Below are 25,150 nucleotides of genomic sequence, written 5' to 3'. Positions count from 1 at the left end.
CTGGCTCCATGCGGCATTACTATGGAACCCGGAGTCAGCTGGGGGCTCCCCAGCTGTTCCCAGGCTCCAGCACCATATTTCAAAGCACTCAGAGCCTGGGGTTCTGTGGACATGCCACTCAGAGCCTGGGATCAGCTGGGGAGTTCCCAATTGACTCCAGGTTCTGCAGAGTCCCGTCCTCCCCAGAAAGCCAGAAGGAGAGGTTGAGGAAAGATTTCTTTCGGAATGTGGTCCCCATTGATCATGGCTTGTAACTGTTTAATTATAACCCTTGTGTTCCAGTGTTGGGTAGTAGGTGACAACTACAGATGTGCAGTTGGAGGGGGTTTCTTCCTGTACCAAAGCAAGTAAGACATATGCCCTGGTCTTTATGTGCTTTTTATTGTGCCTTAACTATTGTTGTAGGTAGGGTGAAGCCTGGGTAGCAACCCATGCTCCAGTCCATAATTAGGTGCAATTGAAATATAAGTGTATAGCTTGTTTATCAGAGTGTTTAAACTATTTGGGATCCTTGGGACTACATAAGTGGCGAGGAGTCCGGTGGCACCTTATAGACTAACCAAAGTGTTGGAGCATAAGCTTTCGTGGGCAAAGACCCACTTCATCAGATGCATCTGACAAAGTGGGTCTTTGCCCACAAACTTATGCTCCAACACTTTGGTTAGTCTATAAGGTGCCACCGGACTCCTCGCCGCTCTTGCAAATTCAGACTAACACGGCTCCCATTGATATTGGGAATACATGGAACATAAAGATAGGAGATCCTTTGTTCCCCTTTGAAGAGATAGCGTACGTGCAGGAGCTGTTGTGGAAAGGAGGATGCGGAATGGCAGTGGCATGGACTCTGGAGGTCAGTGGGTAGAAGAGGGCACTTGGCGATCAGGGCTCCCGGCTCCCTAGTCCCCGCTCAGGATGGCGGTAGGGCTGAGCGGTTGGAGAGCCGTGCTTGGGCGGGACTCCCTCAGCGTGCGTGGGGGAGGCGGAACCAAGTCTCCCCGAGCCGGGCGGGGTCTGGGGTCGCTGGGCCCAGCCCCCCTCTCTCTGCAGCGGCTGCTGCCTGCCGGGGTGGGGCGCCGTGTCCCGCTCTGCTGTCGCGCCTCAGCCCAGCGAACCGCCAAGCAGGTTACCCCGCGCCAGCAGCCGCGGCGCCGCTCGCTCTCCTCCTCCTCCGGCGGAGCCGTGGGCGCGATGCGGCCGCTGCTGTGGCTGGGCCTGGTGCTCGGGGGGGTGCTGGGCGCGGCGTGCGGGGAGCCCGGCGACCAGCACTACGTGGACGGCGAGCACCGGGCCGACTACGACCGGGAGGCGCTGCTGGGAGGCCAGGTGAGCGGCCCGGGACCACCGCACACTCGCTCTGGTGCCGGGGGAGTTCCCTGCCCTTCGTGGCGCGTAGGGCGATGAGCCTGGGCGGGGAAGACACCCCGAGCTGCAGCGCGTCTCCCAGCGGCACAGGCTGTGGACGCTGCCGAGGGACGAGTCCCCCTCCCGCCTTTAAACGAGGTCTGGTTGCTGTGTGACTTGTGTTTGGGTGGGAGGGGAGAGGTTTTGAATCTGCCCCTCCCTCCGCTCAGCAGCGGCAGGGCCGGGCCGGGCCGGCTTTGTGTCAGTTTGCTCCGTTTGTTTTCCTCCTTCCAAAGGACGAAGCAGAGGAGTATGCCAAACTCAGCCCCGAGGAACAGCAGAAGAGACTGAAGGCCATCATAAAGAAAATTGACTTGGACTCGGATGGATTCCTTACCGATGGTATTGACTGCACATACACCCGGTGTCCTGGGCGGGGGACACTGGCATAGTGGGGAGGGGTTAAAAATAATGCAACTCGATACTTAAAATCTTGAGCTGCGGACAGCCGAACAAATGCAGCCAAGTAGTTGTGTCTTTGTCTGCTGAAAGACTCTTGTGTGACTGTTGCTGCTTATAGCTTTGTGAAGCCATTGTAGAGAGATAGGGTGTGTCTAGACTACAGAGTTTTGTCGACAAAAGTGGACTTTTGTTGACAAAACTATACCTGCGTCTACACTACCGCTGAGTTCTGTCGACATAACGTCGACAGAACTCAGCAGTTTTGTCGACGCTGGTAAACCTCATTTTACGAGGCATAACGCCTTCTGTCGACAGAGTTCTGTCGACAGAAGGTGTTGTTGCATGTAGGGTTGTATCTAGACTACAGGGTTTTGTCGACAAAGCAGCTTGCTTTGTTGACAGAACTGGATGTAGTCTAGACGCTCTTTGTCGACAGAAGCTTTGTCGACAGTATCTGTCGACAAAACTTCTGTCGACAAAACCCTGTAGTCTAGACGTACCCATAGTGACAAGTGATTGGTCAAATTCACTGCTCCTTTCCTATGGCTAAGCATTAAAGTTGATGGGTTGATTTTGCTCTGCTACTTACAAAAGCTAAAGAAGAGGGTGGTGGAGTTGTTAACATGAGAGAATGGCTCCATGTGTGGAGATGGAGGGACAGGTAGCTGAGATTCTGTCACATCAGAGCATTTTGATAGTGCGTTCACTTTCCTTTGCAGCAGTCAGAAGGGAGAAGCTGTTCATAATCAAACATACTACCTAGAGCAGGGGTGGGCAAAATCCGGCTCAGGAGCTGCATTCGGCCCGCAAAGCCTTTCCCTTGTCACTGTTTCTTTAGAGGTATGCGAGCTAACATTTTTAAAGGTGTCTGTCAGTTAGAACTAATAAGTTGGAGTCTAGGGCTCGAAGGAGATTTGGTATGGTTAACATTGGTGCTTTGACATTAGTGCTTAACTTTTCTGATCAATGGCAATAGGCTTTGTGTATACCGATGTCAGTGTTCTATGTCAAATGCTAGAAAATAAAGCCGCCTATAACTGGAGTTAGCCTGCATGTGTTTCTCACCCATGACCCAACAATGAGGATTTAAATGTTTGGTGGGCAATGCTGTTTTCACGCACTGTGTAAGACTTGGCATCTATGCATACTGAAAAGTTAATACCTTTTTTTTAAAAAGTGACTTTATCTGATTCCTGAAGTAATAGAAATTCTGCATTCACAACCTAATAAACAATTCTGTTGGTGCTATACAAGCCAAAAGAGACTTGATCTTATTCTCCTACTGGTTAACCAATTAAATGGAGGAGGCGGGAGCCGGTGCTTGCAGGGAGCTGTCTTTTTAGTAGTGGGAGGCAGCACATGGGTGGGAGAGGAGGTGGCTCCATGGGAACCAGCACACCTGGGGAGTTGGCTTAAAAGCCAGTTCCCTGCACATACTGGCTCCTGTCTTCCTCCACTTCCCAGTATTGCTGTATCAGAGACAGCAGTACGGGGGGCAGGCAGTTCTGTGGGAGCAGGGTCTCATGGGGAGCTCCCTGTGAGCACTGTTTCCCACTTTTCCTCCATGCTGCTGCCTCCTAGTGCAGGGCGGGGGTGGGGAGAGATGGTTCCATGGGAGCCGGCATGCATGGGGAACCAGCTTAAAAGTCAACTCCCTAGGTGTACCGGCTCCCCGCCCCCACGCTGCTGTCTTTGATACAGAGGCAGTGTGCAAGGGGATGGGCTGGGTGCATGTAACCGTGACCTGTCTGTTGATGGTGGCTCATCGGTTAACCATGTACACATTCACATCCCTAGGTTTTACATCCCTAGAAGACATTATGACGTTAATCAGTTTCTTCATTGATACCAGCAGTACCATGAAAGTGCTACTACTTTTATAATAGGATTTTAGTGCTGGTTTGTTCTCTCTCAGCTGGCTTGGACAACAGGAATATGCTACAACTAAAGCCCCAGTTACTTGATATATGTAATTATTTTAAAAAGTGAAAGTTTCCCCACTGTTTGAATGTGAAGAGGCCTTTGGTGTTGGTTATACCATTTAGGAATGCAGAAAATGTAATGTTTATTGTAATAAACTTTTTTAAATTAGAAAATCAAAAATAAGGATTTTATTGCATTATGTGGAATTTCCACAGATGAACTAAGTTCATGGATCCAGAAGTCTTTTAAGCATTATGTTACACAAGAGGCTAAACAACAGTTTGGTGAATATGATAAAGATGGTGATGGATTAGTATCTTGGGAGGAGTACAACATTCAAATGTATGATCGGCTAATTGACTTTGATGAGAATACTGTCCTGGCGGATCAAGAAGAAGAATCATTTCGACAGGTAAGATACTCAAGCATCATCTTTCACAAACCATTTGCAAGTGGTAGTGGTGTTGGATTCTTCAGTCATTTTATTCTATTATGTTTTTACCAGCAGGCTTATCCAGATTTGCCCGGGTCCATCGGGCAGGAGGCTTGTGGTGTGTGTGGGTGCGAGAATCAGCGCAGAGTCTTGGGGATCTGGGGGCAGGAGGGTGCAAGGTTGAGGGTTGAGAGGTGAGGAAGAGACTCAGGGAAGAGGTCCCATCTGGCATGGGCCTTTTCTCTCTTCCCAGCCCCCTCTACCCCAGGTGGTGGTGGGGGCTTTTCTCTCTCTTCCACCAAGCACTGTGGCCAATGGCTGGGAAGGTGGGGGGAGGGTTTGGAGTAGGAGGACTACTTATCCAGTGTGCTTGCAGGCAAGATGGCAGAGCCCCAGCTCTGGTGACCACTTGGTGGTACAGCTGCCCCTAGTGGACACTCTGTAGCATAGTTCTCCCTTGCGGGCTCGCTGTCTCCAGTGACCGCTCTTAGTATCATGTCCTTCTGAACAACTCCTCCCTTTCCATGTTATGGAAAACAATCCCTTTCTTGTGGCTTCCGGCTATCCTGATGCAACCAAACCTTGACTTTGCTTTAAATTAGGAGCAGAGGAAGCTGTGTACCAAAATTGGTGGTCCTAGCACTTACCATTTTAGGAGTTCTTGAAGAAACAGACTCACAGACAGATACATACTTCTAAAATATATAATAATGATATCTCAAGATCATCTTATCTAAAGAAGTGGGTTTTGCCCATGAACACTAATAACAATATATATTTGTTAGTCTCTAAGGTGCCACAGGACTACTCATTTTAAAAGTTACAGATTAACACAGATACCCCCCTGAGACTAATATAAATATATAGATAGCTAGATAAAGAGAGAGATTGATTCTTGTTAGCTCTGACTGTGTTTACTTAACATTTTTGCTTTCTGGAGTAGCTGAGTAGTTAACAGTTGATTAAAATATTGAAGTTCCTACCAACAAAATGACAGAACAAGCCACATTGAGAGTTGAGTGGAGTACACCTATATTGATAATGGAATCCATAGAATGCACACTTCATTTGGTCCCTCTCTCAACCATGTAGGATGGAAATATGTAGGATTACACCAGTGACCCATATGGTCGCTATCCTCTGTCTGATGGTGGCCAGTACCAGCTGCTTCAGAGGAACATACAAGCTATCCTTTAGGCTATGTCTAGACTACATCCCTCTTTCGAAAGAGGGATGTAAATTATACAGATCGAAATTGCAAATGAAGCTGAGATTTGAATTTCCTGCACTTCATTTGCATAATGGTGACCGCGCCTTCTTTCGAAAAACGATATTTCAAAAGTTAAACCCCTGCCTAGACGTGGTGCTTTAAAAAAAAACAACAACCCTTTTTCAAAAGATCCTGTAAACATTTTTTGAGGAGTACAGGATCTTTCAAAAAAGGGGGTGTTTTTTTCGAAAGCACCGTGTCTAGATGTCAGTTTCACTTTTGAAATACCCTTTTTCGAAAGAATGCACGGCCACCATTATGCAAATGAAGCCCGGGAAATTCAAATCCCGGCTTCATTTGCAGTTTTGATCTGTTAATTTACATCCTTCTTTCAAAAGAGGTATGTAGTTTAGACATGCCCACAGTAAGCAATTATGCAATAAACCTGTTCATAGGACAAATTTCTTCCTCGTCCCCATTAAATTAAAGTTTAGGGCATAAAACAGATTATGAGTTCACATCCTTTTCTGAATTCTGCTGTTGTGAGAATACTAATCACTTCATTATATCTCCTTTTTCAGTGTGCTAAGGGGAAAAAATAAAAAAATATTATCAGAGGAAACCTTGTCCATGGCCCAGATATTATGACGGTGGGTGCTATAAATATGAATAATCCAGTTTATAAAGTATCAGAGGGGTAGCCGTGTTAGTCTGAATCTGCAAAAGCGACGAGGAGTCCTGTGGCACCTTATAGACTAACTGGAGTGTAGGAGCATAAGCTTTTGTGGGCAAAGACCCACTTTGTCAGATGCATGCATCTGATGAAGTGGGTCTTTGCCCACGAAAGCTTATGCTCCTACACTCCAGTTAGTCTATAAGGGTATGTCTACACTACCCCGCTAGTTCGAACTAGCGGGGTAATGTAGGCATACCGCACTTGCAAATGAAGCCCGGGATTTGAATTTCCCGGACTTCATTTGCATAAGCCGGCCAGCGCCATTTTTAAATGCCGGCTTGTTCGAACCCCGTGCCGCGCGGCTACACGCGGCACAGGCTAGATAGTTCGAACTAGCAAGCCATTCCGCACCATCTGTACACCTCGTTCCACGAAGCATACAGATAGTTCGAACTAGCAAGCCATTCCGCACCATCTGTATGCTTCGTGGAACGAGGTGTACAGATGGTGCGGAATGGCTTGCTAGTTCGAACTATCTAGCCTGTGCCGCGTGTAGCCGCGCGGCACGGGGTTCGAACAAGCCGGCATTTAAAAATGGCGCTGGCCGGCTTATGCAAATGAAGCCCGGGAAATTCAAATCCTGGGCTTCATTTGCAAGTGCGGTATGCCTACATTACCACCCTAGTTCGAACTAGGGTGGTAGTATAGACATACCCTCAGGTGCCACAGGACTCCTCGTCGCTTTTCCAGTTTATAAAATTATAGCTATATGTTTCATTTTTTATCCTGTAAACTTTTTAAAAAGATAATGGCAATAGGATAAATATCACATGAAAAATGCTATGCTATGTGTTTCTTTTACTTTGACAGTTCTATAGCTGTTTGTCAAAGTTGCTGACCTTATCCTGAAGCAAGATTCTTTAATGATAATTTTAATACTGTTCTATCAAAATGACTAAATCTGTTGCATTTTTAATTGACTTAACAGAGAATTGCTCATTATTTCTTCAGTCTAGTAAAGTACTTAAAACTTGTTTAAAGTATTTTCCTGAATCAGGCTTATACCACCTATTGCATTGCTAAATTCTGACAGAGGGTAGATCTGTAGCATCCTTCAACCAGTTCATTTAATCATAAAACTGCTGTAAACAGTGTTGGGAATCCTAGTACAGAATGGCTGCTGACACTGTTTATTGTAATCTGATAATTGGTCTTGCTCCCTGAAAGGTTAGATAACATGGCGCTGAAAAGTAGCAGTGGCTAAAACCTGGTGTACACTACACTTTATACTGTGGCTGGGAAATCTAAAAATTCCCTTGTGTGCGTAATCCTTTAGACAACAAGATCTTTCCAGGCCACATCTTTTATCCATTTCTCTCTACATTTGCTCATCCAAACCTAGCCTGTGAATCTTTCCTGTCTCATTCTCCACATTCAGTTTATGTTTTTGCTGCATCAGTTTCCTGGAAAAATATCTACTCCTTGCTCTGTCTTTCATGGCTTCCCACTTCCTTATAAATACAGCTCAAAATCTACTTCTACAACGAATACATTTCAATTGGTCCCCCAAAGTTTTTTGATCACTATTTAGTTCCTTTACAATGCTCATTATGTACTTAATCCCTCTGTTCTTTATTTGTAATGCAGTAATACTTAGAGGCCAACTGAGAATGTGCAAATAGAATAAGACAAATGGTTTGGGAAAGAGACATAACTTAGGAACAGAGTGATGGTTTGCAAATGTCATGTTATTACATTCTATTTTGTGTGTATTAATTTTTTTTACAAGTAAGGTTTTAGTTAGAAGATGATTGGCTAAATTAGAGGTTGGCAAAAGGCTGCCAGCGGAAGCCACCTTGTCGGAGCTCTTAGGCAGAGAACAGCCCGCACTTTAAAAAGTCAGCTGTTCTCCATTCCAGTTGGCTGGGGAGAGAGGAGGGAGACTTCTCATGCTGTTCCCGCTCCCCCTTCCCCTCCCCCCAACCAAAATCTCATAGCTTCCATTGGCCAGTCTCTCCATTTCCAGCCCATATGAGTGGATAATTTTTGCTGGGAGCAGGGGCAGTATAGGAAGCCGCCTCCCTTCCTCCTTGACCCCCTCCTCCTCCCTCTCCCGCTCTGAGCAGAGCCACGTGGAACAGCCTGCAGTAGGCAGTCTGCCTCAGGATTCTGCTGGTAAGCACCTCCCAGCGAGAGCCTGCCTCTGGCTCCCCAGCCCCTCCCTTCTCCACCCTTCAGCCCTCCCTCCACATACCTACACCTTCTGCCTCCTCCTGCCCCCATGCCCCTTCCCAGATCTGGCACCCCAGTCTCCTGCCTCAGATCACAATCCCCTCCTACACTAGGTCACATCCCAGAATCCTGCATCCTAGTCCCCTGCCCTAGGTCACAACGGTCTCCTTCACCCAAACTCCCTCTCAGACTCCATTCTCCTTCCTGCACCCCAATCCCTTACCCCAAGCTCCTGTCTGCAACCAACCTCCATCCCAGACCCCGGAATTACTCCATTAATATCCTGGAAGAGTGCAGCCCTTGACCACTTGCCAAAATTTTGGAGTGCCCCCCCCCCCCATCAAAAAAATTTGCCCACCATGGGTTAGATGGAAAAACAAAGGATGGGGACAGATGGTAGGGAAAGGTGTAGAGGGAAGTGAAGGTGAAAGATTAGGAGGAGGGAACAAGAGTTGATTGCTTTAATAGCCAATAATCATCAGGGAGGAATTGTCCAGAGTCAGAAAGTAGTTCTTTGATCAGTGTCTCACATCATGTTGGAATTACTTCTGTATTTGTTGTCCTCTGAATCTGAGGGTGACTCCACCCAAGAGTTTTTCTCTTTTCCCCAAACTGCCAGGACAGAAGAAAAGTGCAAGGTCATGTGGTGCTTGATGCTTAAGAAGGAGTGGTTCTGGTTTCAGGCTGTCTTATGAGGAAAAGAATTAGCCCTATCAAAGCAAAATGTTGCTTTGGTTGCCACAACTGCTTTTCTTAAGTCTAATCATGTGAAGATGCTTCCATAGTCTGTAGGGCCATACATTGTGAAATAATTATAAGGTTGACACTTTCATATAGTTTAGTTCTTGTATCAGACCTTCATGAAAAATCAGATTCCTAGCTTACTGTCAGGTGTACCAACTGAAGGTATGATCTTGTCATTTTCTCCTAAACTGAAAGTTGGATGAGACATCTCCTCAGATAACCTTCAGTGTTAGAAGGAACTGGGTGTGTATAGGTACAGTAAACTTCCGATAATCCGGCACCTTTAGGACCCAGGGGGTGCCGGATTATCAGATATGCTGGAGTACCGGAAGCGGGGCTATGAGGAGTCTGGGGTGGGGTGGGGGGGTCAACGAACTGCACAGCGTGGGAGTGGGCAGCGCTGCAGGACCAACCCAGCAGAACCCCAGCTTCTCTGCCCCCGGCTTGCCCAAGACAGCCACTGGCCAGTTTCAGCAGAGGCTGACTTGGGGAAGCCGGGGGCAGAGCAGCTCCAATTGTCCGGCTGGCTGGAGCACTTCTGGGCTCCAGTTGGTGCCGGACTATCAGGAGTGCCGGACTACTGGATGCCGGACAATTGGAGTTTAGCTGTATTGTCTTTGTGGCTCGCATTACTTGAGGTAATTTAAAAATCCTTTGGTAGTATTCCAGAGGTTGTTAGCTCCAGTGTTGCAACAAATTCCAACTCCTTTCTATCTGATATTTTCTTACCTAAATTCAACCACCTCTGAAGTAAAAAACTGAGTGCAAATTCGTTAATGTTGGAAATACTATGCTGTTTAGGAAAAGGATTAAGGAACAAGTCCTCCATTTAAAACTGAGGGGCTATGTCTACACTGGCATGATTTTGCGCAAGAACTCTTTTGTGGAAGAGTTCTTGTGCAAAAACTCTTCCAAAAGAGAGTGTTTACACTAGTATGTGCCTTTGCGCAAGAGATGTGCTTTTGCTTAAGAGCATCCATGCCAGGGTAGACGTTCTCTTGTGCAAGAAAACTCTGACGGCCATTTTAACCATAGGGCTTTCTTGCGCAATAAATTCATGTTGCATGTCTACACTGGCCTCTTGTGCAAGAGCAGTTGCAAAAGAGGGCTTATTCCTGAGTGGGAGCATCAGAGTTCTTGTGCAAGAAGCACTGATTTCATACATTAAAACGTCAGTGTTCTTGTGCAAAAACTCGCGGCCAGTGTAGACAGGCAGCAAGTTTTGGCGCAAAAGCAGTTGCTTTTGCATAAGATCGCACCAATGTAGACACAGCCAGGGGCTACGTCTACACTGGCCCCTTTTCCGAAAGGGGCATGCTAATTTTAAACTCTTCGTAATAGGGAAATCCGCGGGGGATTTAAATATCCCCCGCGGGATTTAAATAAAGATGTCCGCCGCTTTTTTCCGGCTTGTAGAAAAGCCGGAAAAGAGCGTCTAGACTGGCCCGATCCTCCAGAATAAAGCCCTATTCCGGAGGATCTCTTATTCCTACTTCGAAGTAGGAATAAGAGATCCTCCGGAATAGGGCTTTATTCCGGAGGATCGGGCCAGTCTAGACGCTCTTTTCCGGCTTTTCTACAAGCCGGAAAAAAGCGGCGGACATCTTTATTTAAATCCCGCGGGGGATATTTAAATCCCCTGCGGATTTCCCTATTACGAAGTTTAAAATTAGCATGCCCCTTTCGGAAAAGGGGCCAGTGTAGACGTAGCCAGGGAGTTTAGGTAATTTGTGAAATGTAAATTTAGGTGATTATATTCATAATATGTCCTCTAAGCACATAATCTGGTATGTAGTATTCTTAACTGTGTGCAGCAGATTTTTAAATTGTGGTAATTTGTAAGCATGGTTTGTTTTAAATATTAACTTCCAGTTTCTGCATTTGAGAGCATCTTCCTGATAATAAGACAAGTCTTTCCTCAAACACTCAATGCTAAATTATCAATGCTCTGTACCTGCCTAAATTCTTTATACCTGAAATCAGTTTTGTTTAGGTACTCCATTAATTCTGGCATTCAAAAGGTATTTGTTCTGCATTTTGAAATTTAGCAAGTTTGTCATGTTATTTCTGAAGTATCTAACATTCTAGCTGGCTTAGCTTTTCAGGATTAGGTTTGAACCAGTAGTTGTTAGTAATGGTTGACTTCAGCTGATGCAATGAAATCTACTGACCCCTCTACTGCCCCTCCCCCGATCATTACTTACAGACTTTGGAAGTGGATGGAGCCTGTCCCCCTTGCACATGCAGGGACTGGCTGTCACTGGCCGTGCAGCAGTGCAGAAAGGACTTTGAAGCCTCATGACAGTGGAGCTGCAGAAGGCTGGTGATACTTGATGTGGCTCTGGAGAGGCAGAATGGGAAGGGAACCCCCCCTAGGAAGGTCTATGGGGAGGAGAAAGAGGATGAGCCCCTAGGGAAAGCCACCCTGCTGCTGAATAGCTCTGTCCCCATGCAGCTGGGGACTCATCTTCCTTGCAGCCTGAGCCTAGGGTCTCTGCTCTTTCTTGCCTGCCTTGCACCTGCCCTGCAAAGATCAAGAGCATTGCCCTATCCCCACTCCACCCCCCAAGTTCTGCTTTGATATCCCTCTCTAATATTTTGTTTGTTTTTGGTTTCCCACTAATCTCCATCCTTTTTACCATTCAAGTGCAATATGTTTTAAATGTTTACTATGATTTGAAAAAACTTAAACAATGAATAGTCAGGTAGCACCTTAAAGACTAACAAAACATGTGGATGTTATCATGAGATTCGCGGGCAAAACCCACTTCTTCAGATGACTGGAGTATTAAAAGTCCAGATCCAAGAATAAATAAGGGAAGGGGGGGGGGGGAGGAGGAGGAAGGAGATTTTAAAAAAGGAGAAATTCACTGGGATATAATTGAGGAATTAATATATCCTCTTCTTTAATAAGCATTATTATATTTAATGTGTTTGTGACTTCTCATAACTTGCTTATGCCTATATACTCTGATTATTAATCTGAAATTATAATTAAGTCATTGTACCTGTATAACAACACCTTTTATTCTGGGATTAGAAAAATATTTTACAAGCATTGATTAATCTTCAAACTCACTTGAATGAATTATTTACAAACATTCTGAGCTTTTTCTTACTATATTTGCCACAGTTAAAAAAATTTGCAATTGTGGTTGGTTTGTTTTTGCATTTTATTGAGAACAAAGTAAGGAAATGTGAAAGGTTCTCATAATAACCCACCCGCATGTACTGCATGTTAATTTTTTAAAATAAAAGCATACTCTAATCACACTTAGTTCCGATTAGGGAATTCAGTCTTTCCATTTGAACTATGTGCAGAAGCAATGTTCCTTATTCTTCTTTGCATTAAATAAGCCGTATACCTCTGACAAATAAAGGCACTTTACATTTATGCCTTCCTTAAGATTTCATTACATTGCCAGAGCAATGTAAAGGGCCCTGGTGTAAATGAGAATCAGATGCATAGGATAAAAAGTTTTAAAGAGGAAGTTCTGTTATGTCATGTTTGCCATAATTATTGTACTACCCACAGTAGTTTGGGGCTCAATTTATGCAGCTAACCGTGATCTGGATTAGTGCTTGGGATTGCACTAATGGGAATCGAAAAGTATTAAGTTTCCATGTATGTACTAGTTGTAATAAATTACCTTAAATGAAGAGCACTGCTCTTTTACTTCTGCATGAGCATTGTTAGTGTAGACCTAACAGGTTCTGTTATGCCCATATATGAAACAAGGTAATACTGCATTTTCTAGATGTAAGCCAGTTATTGTAGTGTCCATTCTTTTGCTTCATTATTAAATGATCTAATCAGGTCTGTTTTCAGAAAAAAATTTTTAAAGCTTCATTTAAAGGACAAGAAGCGGTTTGACAAAGCCAATAGAGATGACATTCCTGGTCTGAATCTGAATGAATTTATTGCTTTCGAACATCCCGAAGAAGCTGAGTATATGACGGTAAGACACAGGGAAAATCATTTGAGCTAAAGATCTGCACCTTTTAATGGTTATCTTTAGCCTAATGAACCTTGGAAAACTTGCTTGTGGACAATTACTATTCTTTTCTCTTTAAGAACATAAACATATTATGTGTCACATTTTTAGTCCTCAGTCTTGGGGTTCAGGAGTCTACCCAGTAATGTAGTGGAGATGCTTTAAATTGTCAAACAAGAGCTGGATTTAGATGAGTCTCCCTTTAGGTTGAGAGTAGTTCAGTAGAGTGTTGTGTTTATAATGGAGGAGTCATGTCTATGTCTAGATTTGGAAAAAACATCATCAGAAAGATGTAGATTTTAAAATAGAACCTTTGGCATGAGAGAGGATTAAGTGAAGGAATATTTCAAACTCCAAAAGGATGGAAAGTCACTTTTCTGACCATAGATAAGCCTTCAAGTTTGATGCTAGCTTAGGTAAGAGGGCATAATTGTTGTTGTTTTTTAAATGAGTGGTAGCAAAAACTGTTTCCACTTGCACTGTGATATGCATCTGCCAGGCTGTGAAAAATTTTTACCGTATTTTCCGGCGTATAAGGCGACTGGGAGTATAAGAAGACCCCCTAATTTTTTAGTTAAAAGATAGGGTTTCGTTTTATACCCCAGCGCCCCTCCGCCTCCTTTGCTCCTGGTGTCCCTGGTCTGCTGGAGACGGTCCCCAGCAGACCAGAGGCACCGGGAGCAAAGCCGCAGCAGCTTTGCAAAGCCTCGGGGGAAGCCGGCGGCGGGGCATCCCTGGCGCGCCTGGGATGTATACCCGGCGTACAAGACGACCCCCGATTTTTGGGGGATATTTTTAACATCAAAAGTCGTCTTGTATGCCGGAATATACGGTAGTCACTTTTCTAAAGATATGCTTCATCCACTTCAATATAGCTGTCCCAATTTAATCTTATAGGCACAACGAATCTTTAAATTAAGGCCTGCTAGTGTGTACACTCTATGTATTTATTGTGAAATTCAGTTATTTGAATTTGTAAATCAATTTAATGATCAGCTCCACTAACACTAGCAGACTGGAGGTCAACATAGCATCTGGGGTGGCATCAGAGAATCAAAATACAGGTCTGTCCCAACGATTCTAAACATAGATTAACAAGTAGTAAATTAATTTCATTCCGTTGTATTAGCTGGATTTAGTTGACCAGGCCTGAATGAAAATGTGTGAGATTTTCTAAAGCTTCAGGGGGTAGCCAAGTTAGTCTGTACAGGATAAACTTTAAAAACAACAAATCGTCTGTTAGCACTTTAAAGACTAACACAATTTTCTAGTCTGGTAAAACAATTTTAGATTAGAAGTGAGCTCTTAATTTCATGATGACAAATGCATTTAAGTAGCTTATATGTTTGATGCTTTTGTTTAAAAATTACTTAGATAATTTAAGTTAATTTTGATTTACTTTTAAAGAAATCCTGTGAACTTGAAATCTCATCAGTTTCAAACACTTTCAAGTTTCAGCTGCTATACAAGCCTCTGTATCTCCATGCTAACTTCTGTGGTTTCACAACCATTTTTCTGTTTGTTTTTTTTTAAAACAATTTTAGATTGCCACGCCCCCTGGCGCCCGGCAACCCCAAATGGTTGGGGACCACTGCTTTAATAGAACCTGAAGCAAAATGCAGGACAATGTAGCACTTTAAAGACTAACAAGATGGTTTATTAGATGATGAGCTTTCGTGGGCCAGACCCACTTCCTCAGATCAAATAGTGGAAGAAAGTAGTCACAACCATATATACCAAAGGATACAATTAAAAAAATGAACAAATATGAAAAGGACAAATCACATTGCAGAACAGAAGGGGGATGCGGGGGGGGGGGGGGGGGGGGGAGGGGGAGGAAGGATGGTAAGTGTCTGTGAATTGCCGATATTAAAGGTAGGGAGAGTGGGATGTTTGTGAGTTAATGGTATTACAGGTGATAATTGGGGAAACTGTCTTGGTAATGGGTGAGATAATTCAAATTCTTGTTAAGTCCTTGTTGGCAAGTGTCGAATTTTAACATGAATGACAGTTCAGAGGATTCCCTTTCAAGTTCCCCCCCCCCCCCCGCATCCCCCTTCTGTTCTGCAATGTGATTTGTCCTTTTCATATTTGTTCATTTTTTTAATTGTATCCTTTGGTATATATGGTTGTGACTACTTTCTTCCACTATTTGATCTGAGGAAGTGGGTCTGGCCCACGAAAGCTCATCATCTAATAAACCATCTTGTTAGTCTTTAAAGTGCTACATTGTCCTGCATTTTGCTTCAACTACCCCAGACTAACACGGCTACATTTCTATCACTATTAATAGAACCTGTAATGTTTAGTGCTTTGCTCCTGTAGAGCCACCAGAGGGAGCTCAGAAAGCAAAATCAGTTTGTATGACATGACTGATACTGGTGAACAAACAAGGCATGGCAAAACTAGACAAGCAGGCCTGTTAATGGGGAAAACCTTTTTTATTATCAAAAGATATTTACTGAATTGAAAGCAATAGAGAAAAGTGATTCATTTTCAAATAGGTGACAGTATCTCTCTTAAATTTATATTTCATATAAATATTTGTATTGTCTTGAATTCAGTTCCAGGATTTCAAATCCAATGTCCCCTTTAGTTTTGATTTCAGTATAATGTGAGTGCATTAAATGTCAAATAACATGCAGTCTGGACTTATTTCCTCCAGGACTGGGACTTGTCGCTGTTTTAATTGTACAGTATTCTGCACAGAGAAATTTGTCAGAAACCAATAAGTGATTAGAATATGGGATACATTCTTTTAGTTCTATAGAATGTTATATTGCTGTTTTTCTTAATGTTAAAATTTTAATAACTAATGTTTCTTTCACATATACATATGCACACAAAAGGAATTCGTTATTCAGGAGGCTTTAGAAGAACATGATAAAAACAGTGATGGATTTGTGAGTCTGGAAGAGTTCCTTGGTGACTACCGAAGAGATCCAAGTAAGTAAAAGGGGGGGGGGGAGATAAACAGAAGCTTCTTTGTACTGTCTCTGGGTAGGTGCTGGTTTGTTTTTTAAACTTCTAACGAGAGAACAACCTTAAGGCTCTGGGCACAGTTGACACTTATTTAAAAAACACAGTGCAAACAACTTAAGTCTTATCAAGAATACACCATCTTAGCTTCTTTTCCTCTCATTTTTATATGCATTTTGTAGCGGTTAGTATACTGTCTGTTTCCCGGTAATAGCCATTTTCTCTTGCCATTGTTGCAGACATTGTAGTAAAACTAGGCTGCAGCATTATTAATGGAACATATTGGGGAGTTTGTCCAACAGTAACTGAAGGTCAACCTTCCTTCCATAACTGGTACTACCGGAAGAGGGCTGCCACAATGTTCCACTGCTGCAGGGACTTCTTTACAAGCTTTAATGGTGTAGGGAAAAGAGTGTATCCTCACTTTTCCAGATATTAGACTTCTCATCTGCTTTCTCCAGTTGATGCCCTCCCCTAATCCATTTTGGTTTATTGGTAAGCCAAACTTACATTTAATATGTACCTGAACTGGCCATCTGCCAAGATGAAACAATATGAACATTTTACCCACCAGATTTCAGAACTGCTATGAGGAAAATGGGGAAAACCCCATGCCAATCTGGCTGTGAGGGAAATTCCTTCCCATCCTTTATAAGACAACTAGCATGATGCTTACAGTGAAGTCCAGAAACACCAGACCTATTCTAATCCCACTGGGGTGGGGAAGGTGAGAAATGTTGTTCTTAGGTAAAAAGCAGCACCTGCAGGGGAGAAACAGCTTCTGCTATTTAGGTGTAGTGACTAGTGAATCCAGTCAGTCAGCTAGGAATATCCTTCTCCCTCACCTTTCTCTTGCTTACACTCCTTTCCCAAGCCTTTGAGGAAAGAGGAGGGGAGTGTTTGGAATCCTTAAAAAGGGCTTCATTTTCTTGCTGTCCCAGGCGCAGCCTCCCCATTTCTGAAGCTGTTAGGCGAGGGAAGCATTTCTGATGCTTCTACTCTGCATCAGGGAGGAGAAAAACAATTAAAAAGTGGTTACAAACCCACAGATTATGAGGGGTGACTCAGCAGCAGCTATTGGCACCGGGAATTACTTTGACCTTGTTTTTTAAAACTGGCTAGTTTTCAAGCAAAACTTGAAAACTGCCAAAATGATTGATGACAACTATGTAGGCAAACGTTGATCATTTCAGAATTATACCCTGCCCCATATGAAGAGTCCATTTGTGCAGCATCAAGTTGTGATGCAAGTTTGACTTCAACAGCAGAGGCTGCTGAACTCAAACAAGAGCTTGCTTGCATACAGGCATCCTTTTTAATGAGGAACAAGAAAAGAAACCTCACCCATGCCTTATGTACAGTGGAAACATATCTATTTCTGATTTGATTTTTTTCCGTCTTCTGTATGTAAACTACTTTTGATTATTTTCATAAGGTTCAGGATGCCTTGATCTGTCAGCTAATGCTTCAATTTTAACTTTTATTACCAGGGAAAAATTGTGTGACAAATGCTTGCTTTTTTTAATAAATGTATTGAAGAGGCAGAGAAATGTGTAAAGTAACTGACACTCTCTAAATTGCCAAATACTCAAAGTAAAACACTTTTCTCCTATTTAAGTTAGATTAATTTAAGCAATATTACAATTTTAAATAAAACACTTGTCTCAGTGTGATGATTGGGTTAATTATATCCTTTGTTACATTCCTTGACTCATAAGTTTGCAATCTGGCTTAATGTTCCATTAATGTAAGTTTCTGGTTTTAAGTCTGTTTACAGCTGCCAGAAACCTGAGAAGTTTTGTTGGTTTAATTCAATGAGAATGATGTGTAATGCTTTCTTTAGTGAAATTTATTTTTGAAGTTGACATTATCTAAAACCTAATCAATTTTTGCATTAGAAAAGTGGTGAAAACAACAGTCTCAAAGATACTAAATGGTCTTACATTTAAAAAATACTTTTTATTTAGCTGCAAATGAAGATCCAGAATGGATACTTGTCGAGAAGGATCGATTTATGAATGATTATGACAAAGATAATGATGGAAAACTCAACCCTCAAGAATTGCTGACTTGGGTAGTACCTAATAATCAGGGTATTGCACAAGAGGAGGTGAGGTTTTTTTAGACTTAATGCAACTTCTTGAAAATATTGCAGTACTGTGCAAAATGACCAAATATACGCTGAGTTAATTTAGTCTATTATACAAAAAACCAGTAGATTTTATATCTTAGTAATTGAAGAGTATTACCTAATAATGCTTTTCATAGAGTTATAGTGCTGCAGATGGAGTACCTGTGAATAGCGCCCTGCAAATCGTGGATATCTGCTTTATAGCCGTGGGTATCGGATGCTCATTTTTGCACATACAGATGCATATGCAGATACAAATTTTGTATCTGTGACAGGGCTTTATCTATGAACTATATAAATGCTAGTAAGAGTATAAAATTAATACAGTAGTATTCCTAAAAAATACATACTAAATCTGACTTTAAGGAAGATAATTTTTTTCAGAATAATAGATGGGTAATATGGTGTCCACTAGTGACATGTGGCTATTTGGCTGGTTGCGTGTGGCTAGTTGGCTTGAACAATATGGGTATTTGGCCAGTTGAGTGTGGTTAGTTTGCTTCAGAACTGGTACGACACAACGGATCCAGCAGGATAAGTAGCTAGTATTTGTGTCTTGGGTAATAGAAACCTATGTACATACAAAACAGAATCTCAATATATCATAATCCGTGGCCCATAATACAAATTTAAAATTACTCCTGATTCAGCTGATTTATTAATGTTATATGGAATTTAAATAGATTCTTCTTCTAGATGCTTTTCCTTCCTCTTATGTGTGTGGGTTTTTTTGTTTTTTGTTTCCCTCCCCCCCTCTGCATACAACTGAAGCATTTGGTGTCCCAAAATCAAAAGGTTTGTTTTGGTACATGGTTCTCACTGTTGCTGAATACTGTGACTATGAAGAAAGCCACTGTCACTATTCCTTTTCTCTCTAAGTTCAGTTATCCAAATGGTCCTTCTTCTGACACATCCGACCATATGACATTTCAGATTGAAAGAAAAAAAGGATTTCTCCCTCACATTTAGATCGTCACTTTTGTTGTTGCCTTAGAGGCAGACAGGACATTTGGTATCAGAAAGCCTACTGCATTCTTGGAGTTGGAGAGCATGGTTACTGAAGTCACCTTTTAACATCTTTGTTGTATTGTCACCAGGAAAAATAACTTGGTCAGGAGCCCAGTATTGGCTCTCAAAGTATCATTTTGGTTTTTTTTTTAAATGTTTGTTTGGTTTTGTTTAATTTGCAAAATGGTTGAAATAACATTTCTGCAAAGATGCAAGTCTAATCAGTCTTTACCAGCAGGAATGCCATTATCCTGATACTACTTGCACAAATCTGATTTTTCAGGATGCTCTCTTTTTTGTTCAAGTATCATATTATTCTCTTGCAACTTTTCAGTAATTCTTTGCTCATCTGTTTGATTTTTTTTTTAAGATGATAGCTTAATCTTGTAGGAGGCAATAGCAGTTTTCATACTGTATCCTAGCAAGGATTTCAGTATGCTTTTTTTTTTTTTTTTTTTGTAGCATGGTACACCTTCTTTTCCAGTACCAAGGGGAGCTTATCGAGAGCAAGGGTGGGCAAAAGAGCCTCCGCAGGCCAGATCCGACCTCCCAAGCGGGTTTATCCAGCCTGCAAAGGTCCTGCAGCTCCCCTGGCTCACAGCTAATCAGGGCCTAGGGATGGGGGAGCGCGCAGCACTTAGAGTCAACTGCCAAGGTTGACTCCTATGTGCTGCACACCAGAGGGCAGGGAGTGAGAGACTTTGTGCTCCTTCCCGCCCCCAGGCCAATTGGGGTTCTGGGGGTGGGGGAAGGTGTGCAAAGTCTCCTCCCACCCTGCTCCTGCCCTGTAAATAGTGTGTGGCGTTTAGAAGTGCCACACGCTCCTTGAAGGATGGGGGCAGGGCAGGAGGAGACTTCACATGCTCCCCTTGACCCCAAGCCATGATTGGTCTGGGGCGGGGACAGCACGTGAAGACTCCTCCCACTGCCCGGGGCACAGGCGCATAGAGAGAATTGCCAGCTGTTCAAAAAAGCTGTGGTTCTCTTGGGGGTGCAGAAGCAAAGACTTCATGTGCTCCCCCACCCACAGACCAATCAAGGTCTGTGGGTGGGGAAGATGGAATTGTCTTGGCCCCACTTTTCCACCTGAAGGTCCCACCGCTTCCAGGGCAGCCCTGGGGGCACTTCAGAAAATTCTGACGTGACCTCCTGATCAAAAGTTATTGCCCACCTCTGATCTAGAGCCTTTACGTTAAAGAGAAAGTGACATCGAATGTGGCATTGAATGCAGTTTGAAAGTTGTTCTGCAGTAGCATTTTGATACTTGCAAGTGATTTGTATGTTGCTTGACTTCTAAGTTACCCATATCCAATGCATCCCCTTAAACTAACAACTCAAGCTTTTGCTTTGGTAGTGTGCTAGTTTTCATGCCTGCAGAGTATCATTCATTTTTTTGAATGACTTTTTATTATTTTTCTTTCTTAAATCCTTTATGATGATGTATTTGCAAAATAACGTTTTTTTTGGTGGACACAAACCAATAAAACCAAGGATAGTGCTGTGCGTATAGTAAGTAGTATAACACACATAGCATGAAAGTGGTTTAATATGTCAACACCTTCACTACAGTACCTAATAAAATAATAGATACTTTCACTCTGGACATGTAAGAGTGGAGACTAATGTGTTAGGTGTTAAATGTTTGTTTTTGAGATACATAATGTAATGTGTTTTGCTTTTAAGCAGAACTTAATTGTCTTAAGTGAGACCTACTCAAATCTCATTGCAAGGCTATGCCTTTTCAACATTTTTATCTTGCTTATTTTTTACTTATTCACTTGAATAATATAAGAGTGAGGTTTAAGATTAACTGTCTGCAAATTATCTGCTGAGCATATGGTTGTTTGTCTTTAATCTGTCTACCTCAAATACTTCTGAAAATCAAGATTTTGCTTTGGCCTTGTGCGTGCGGGAAAAGTAACATTATCCAAGGTTGAAACTCATGTGTACACACATCCCTGAGACAGATATAGTTTTATGTGAACTATTATTTCCCCATTTCCAAGGCTGAAGGTAAAAATATTTTCCAATTTTTTGGAAAGTGGTTTATGTCTTTGAATCTGTCTGTTGAATCTGGTTAGATGATTTTTTTAGTTGATTGTAAATAGATAAAAATATCCAGCTGCAGCTACGTACTTCAGATATTTTGAACTAGCCATTTTTAAATGTTGAAGACATATTTGACTAAGTTGTTTAATGGCTTGGATAAGAAAGTTAACGAGGTCATCATTAAAGCAGAAAGTATGCAAGTGTAGCCAGCAAATTAGTGCTATCCAAGGCAGGAAAAATGGAGTATCCACACTTCGACCTTTTGTAGCTGAGAGTAACTACTGTGCATCCAGTGTGGATCAGGCACAGAGGGGGACATTTGACAAATGCTGATCAGTGGATTATATATATTTACTTCCTCTGCAAGTTCATTACAGCCGCTCCCCGAGTTGCGAACGGTCGAGTTATGACCGTTCGCACTTACAACCAAAGCTCCCATGGAGCGGTCGTAAAGGCGGTCCCCGAGTTACGAACGTGATCCGCGCTTACGAACAGTGCGGTCGCGTGTAACTCAGTAGGGTTTGAGTTACGAACAGTTCGAGTTACGAACCAAGTGTTGGTCCGTAACTTGTTCGTAACTCGGAGAGTGGCTGTACAAGTATCAGATGAGCTCAAATCCTGGATGAGGTCCTGCTTATGCCTTCTTAATCAACACACCGGTGACCTCCAAAGGTCAAAATAAAGTTGCCTGTAGGCTGGGTTGAGCACTGTGGCTGCAGATGTAACAGACTCATTCTCTGGATCTGATAGAAAGGGGAATGTGGAACATACATTGACCAGGAGAATAAAACCAAAAACCTTGTTCTTTCAGTAAGATTCTTCATTATCTTTTGCTGCGTGTGGAGCAAATGTTTTAATGTTTTCTTCTGCTTAATCCTGTTATTGGTAAGTTCTTGTAGAATTGAGACACACTAGACACTCAGCTTGCAGCTTTTTTATGTCAAATTACAGGTCTGTCAGCCTTCTTTTCCAGCTTTACAAGCTTTAATCTAATCATGCTTGCCTTCAATAAATAGTGGTCACTACCTCTGTCTGCTCCTCTAAAAACTCTGGCATCTATCGTAAATGAAGAGCTGGAAAGGGTGGATTGATTCAGATCTCTTGGAAGCATGATTAAGCCAGGATGGTATAAGCTTTAAGGAAATAAGGATTGGCAAAGCAAACGTAGCCTTCAATAAACTCAGGAACATTTGGAAATGTAATACCATATTCTTACATACAAAACTAAGCATCTATTCAGCCATTGTAGCTATAGCAACCTACTGCAGTAAAACCTGTCAACTTAAAACATGCTCAGAAGTTAGATGCATTTCATCATAAGTGCTTGCGGAGAATATTAGGAGTAAGCTGTGAGGAAAGAAAAATGAACATGAGGTCAGAAAAATGGCTAAAGCAAGGTCTCTATCGCCAAAAAATTTGTAAAAGAAGACATCGGTGGCTAGGGCATGGGTTACAAATAGATCGTAATCAGCTACCAATTATGGCTCTCAGTTAGAAGCCAGAAAATCCAGCAAGGAAGAGTGGTAGATTTTAGGATGATTTGGAACCTTACAATTACCAACAGTAGAAAAATTAATTTTGAAATGGGAGGATTTAGGTCACTTGACAGTCATGGAGAATATGCGTAGCCCAGTATGCTGAAAAGCACGGGATGGACTCAGGTCTAAGGTAAGATACTTAGTATTACGAGAAGAAATGTCAAAAAACAAACTTGTATTCTAAATATACAGTTTTAACTAGTGAGGGGGGAAATGATAGTGCCTTAAACACATAAAAGGAGTAGTTTTTTGGTTCAAAGGTGACAGATATTTTTGTATTATAAGAGTCCTTTTAATGCTAATGGCAAGAATTGAACGAAACAGTGTTAAATATTCTGCTGACTGGACAAAATACATTGTGTTTCATTTATTTTAAAGGCTCTTCATCTGATAGAAGAAATGGATTTGAATGACGATAAAAAGCTTTCTGAGGCAGAGATTCTTGAGAACCAGGATTTGTTCCTTACAAGTGAAGCAACAGATTATGGCAGGCAGCTCCATGATGAGAGTTTCTATCATCAAGAACTTTAGTTTATTCATTTGTAATCTTGCTGCCTCTGTGTTCCTAAATCAGTTTTCCTTTAGAGTACTGAAATTTATAAGCTACATTAAGTTTTATTTTATGTGATTATAATATACTAGTGTTTGTAAGTGTTTTACATTCTAAATTTAATTACTTAAGTACTTTTTGCAAGTTTCTGTGGACCTTTTCAATCTTCAAAACTAATTGAAATATTTAGCATTCCTTGAGTTGCTGCTTTGGTATCTGGAAAAGTAAAAACATTTTAAAATCTGTATGTTTAGTACTGTATTGTAAAATGAGTTGTACTACCATACGGACTCGAAGAGTGTGAATGTTACTGAAAAAAGACAAAGTATGCATGATTAAGCAATAGTTACTAATCATTTATATAAGTAGTTAATGTTTTCAGAAGTTGAAGGGGTGGAGGAAGTAGCAATGTTTTAGGTTCACTATCAAACATTTTATTTAAAACCCTTGGAGGAACATTCAGAAAGATTAATACCTCAATTGTTCAAAAGGTTTCTGCTTATTTTTAAATGATTTCTATAGCAGTTAATTGTATGATAAAAACCTTATATTTTTGCATCTGTACAGATAGTAATTATTTTTAATGTATTAGTTTACATCATTAGAGGTATGTATGATATTTCAGTGTCAGAATCCACTTCATTTATCAGATTAAAACAATTAAATGCACCATCTTTCTATTTTTTTTTCTAAACTTCGTCTTTATATTTGATTACCTCATAGACTCATAGACTTTAAGGTCAGAAGGGACCATTATGATCATCTAGTCTGACCCCCTGCACAGTGCAGGCCACAGAATCTCACCCACCCCCTCCTAGAATAATCCTCTCAGCTATATCTCAGATATTGAAGCCTTCAAATACTTTGAAGACCCCAAGATGCAGAGAATCCTCCAGCTGTGATCTGTGCCCCATGCTACAGAGGAAGGCGAAAAACCTCCAGGGCCTCTGCCAATCTACCCTGGAGGAAAATTCCTTCCCGACCCCAAATATGGCGATCAGCTAAACACTGAGCATGTGGGCATGCCTAAAGGAATCACTGTCACATATTTATTAAGGGATAATAAGAAAGGTGCCCCATCTAATAAGACATCACAATTTATCCATTAACAGTATTATCAATGAAAACTGGTATTCCTATGTTTGCTGTATATCAAGTGATGCTAAGTTCCTTTTTTCTGTGCCAATTAAGAAAATTGTGATATAGTAAACTAATCACATATCTTTCATTTTATCTTCAACATAATGGAACTTTACCTATGAAATCAGGTAGCATCCTCAGCCTTTGTATGTCATCTGAACTTGACAAGATTCAAGGAGAGCTAAACATGCATTTGACATTTTTCTGAATAAAACCTGGAATTATGGAATGAGACAGTGGGTTTTTTATGGAATATTGGGCTGAAATAAACTTGGAAGAAACCAATGATTCATATCACTAATATTTTTAGACTAATCTAATATCTTATTTTGGTGGGGTAAAATACCCCATCAATGGCATTAGAAAAGTGAGCAACCTCATATTAAATGATAATCTGAAACTGAGGCTGGAGGTTAAGTATTGGAAAAGTTAAAAGCCTATAAAAATTGAGGGATGAAAGTCAATACATTTGTCCCCTTACAAATTTGTATTTTCTAAATAAATTTATACCCTTCCCCCTCCATTTTTATGCTTCATGTGTTAAAGGAAATGTATATAGAAACTACAAGGAAAAACTCAATCATCCTTATATACATTTTTTCTTGGAAATATGAACTCTGCTGACGAGTTATGTGGTCACACCTTTTTACTTCTCTTTAAATAAAGCTTGAGTTGTAGAGGGTTTTTATGTGTAACCACTCAGATGTGTTTTTGTTTGGCTAAACGTACATGCTTATCT

At 41.8% G+C, this 25,150-nt stretch overlaps 1 protein-coding gene across 2 annotated transcripts; it reads left to right on the top strand.

Annotated features, from left to right (window-relative positions):
* The first annotated feature begins 973 nt into the window (after positions 1-973).
* RCN2 (reticulocalbin 2) lies at positions 974-23,951 on the top strand. 2 transcript variants are annotated; one of them, XM_006126243.5, is made up of 7 exons: positions 974-1,323; positions 1,638-1,743; positions 3,942-4,138; positions 12,879-12,980; positions 15,866-15,962; positions 17,963-18,105; positions 23,100-23,951. In XM_006126243.5, exons 1-7 carry the CDS (start codon positions 1,189-1,191, stop codon positions 23,250-23,252), a joined length of 933 nt encoding a protein of 310 aa, XP_006126305.1. In that variant the 5' UTR covers positions 974-1,188; the 3' UTR covers positions 23,253-23,951. The 2 variants fall into 2 exon arrangements, with proteins under 2 accessions (XP_006126305.1, XP_006126304.1); XM_006126242.4 differs by having other exon boundaries at positions 982-1,323; positions 12,867-12,980.
* The last annotated feature ends 1,199 nt before the right edge of the window (positions 23,952-25,150 follow it).

The sequence above is a fragment of the Pelodiscus sinensis genome, chromosome 14 (assembly GCF_052426305.1).
Source record: "Pelodiscus sinensis isolate ZL-2025 chromosome 14, ASM5242630v1, whole genome shotgun sequence".
Lineage (NCBI taxonomy): Eukaryota > Metazoa > Chordata > Testudines > Trionychidae > Pelodiscus > Pelodiscus sinensis.
This window is presented reverse-complemented; position numbering and strand designations above follow the sequence as displayed.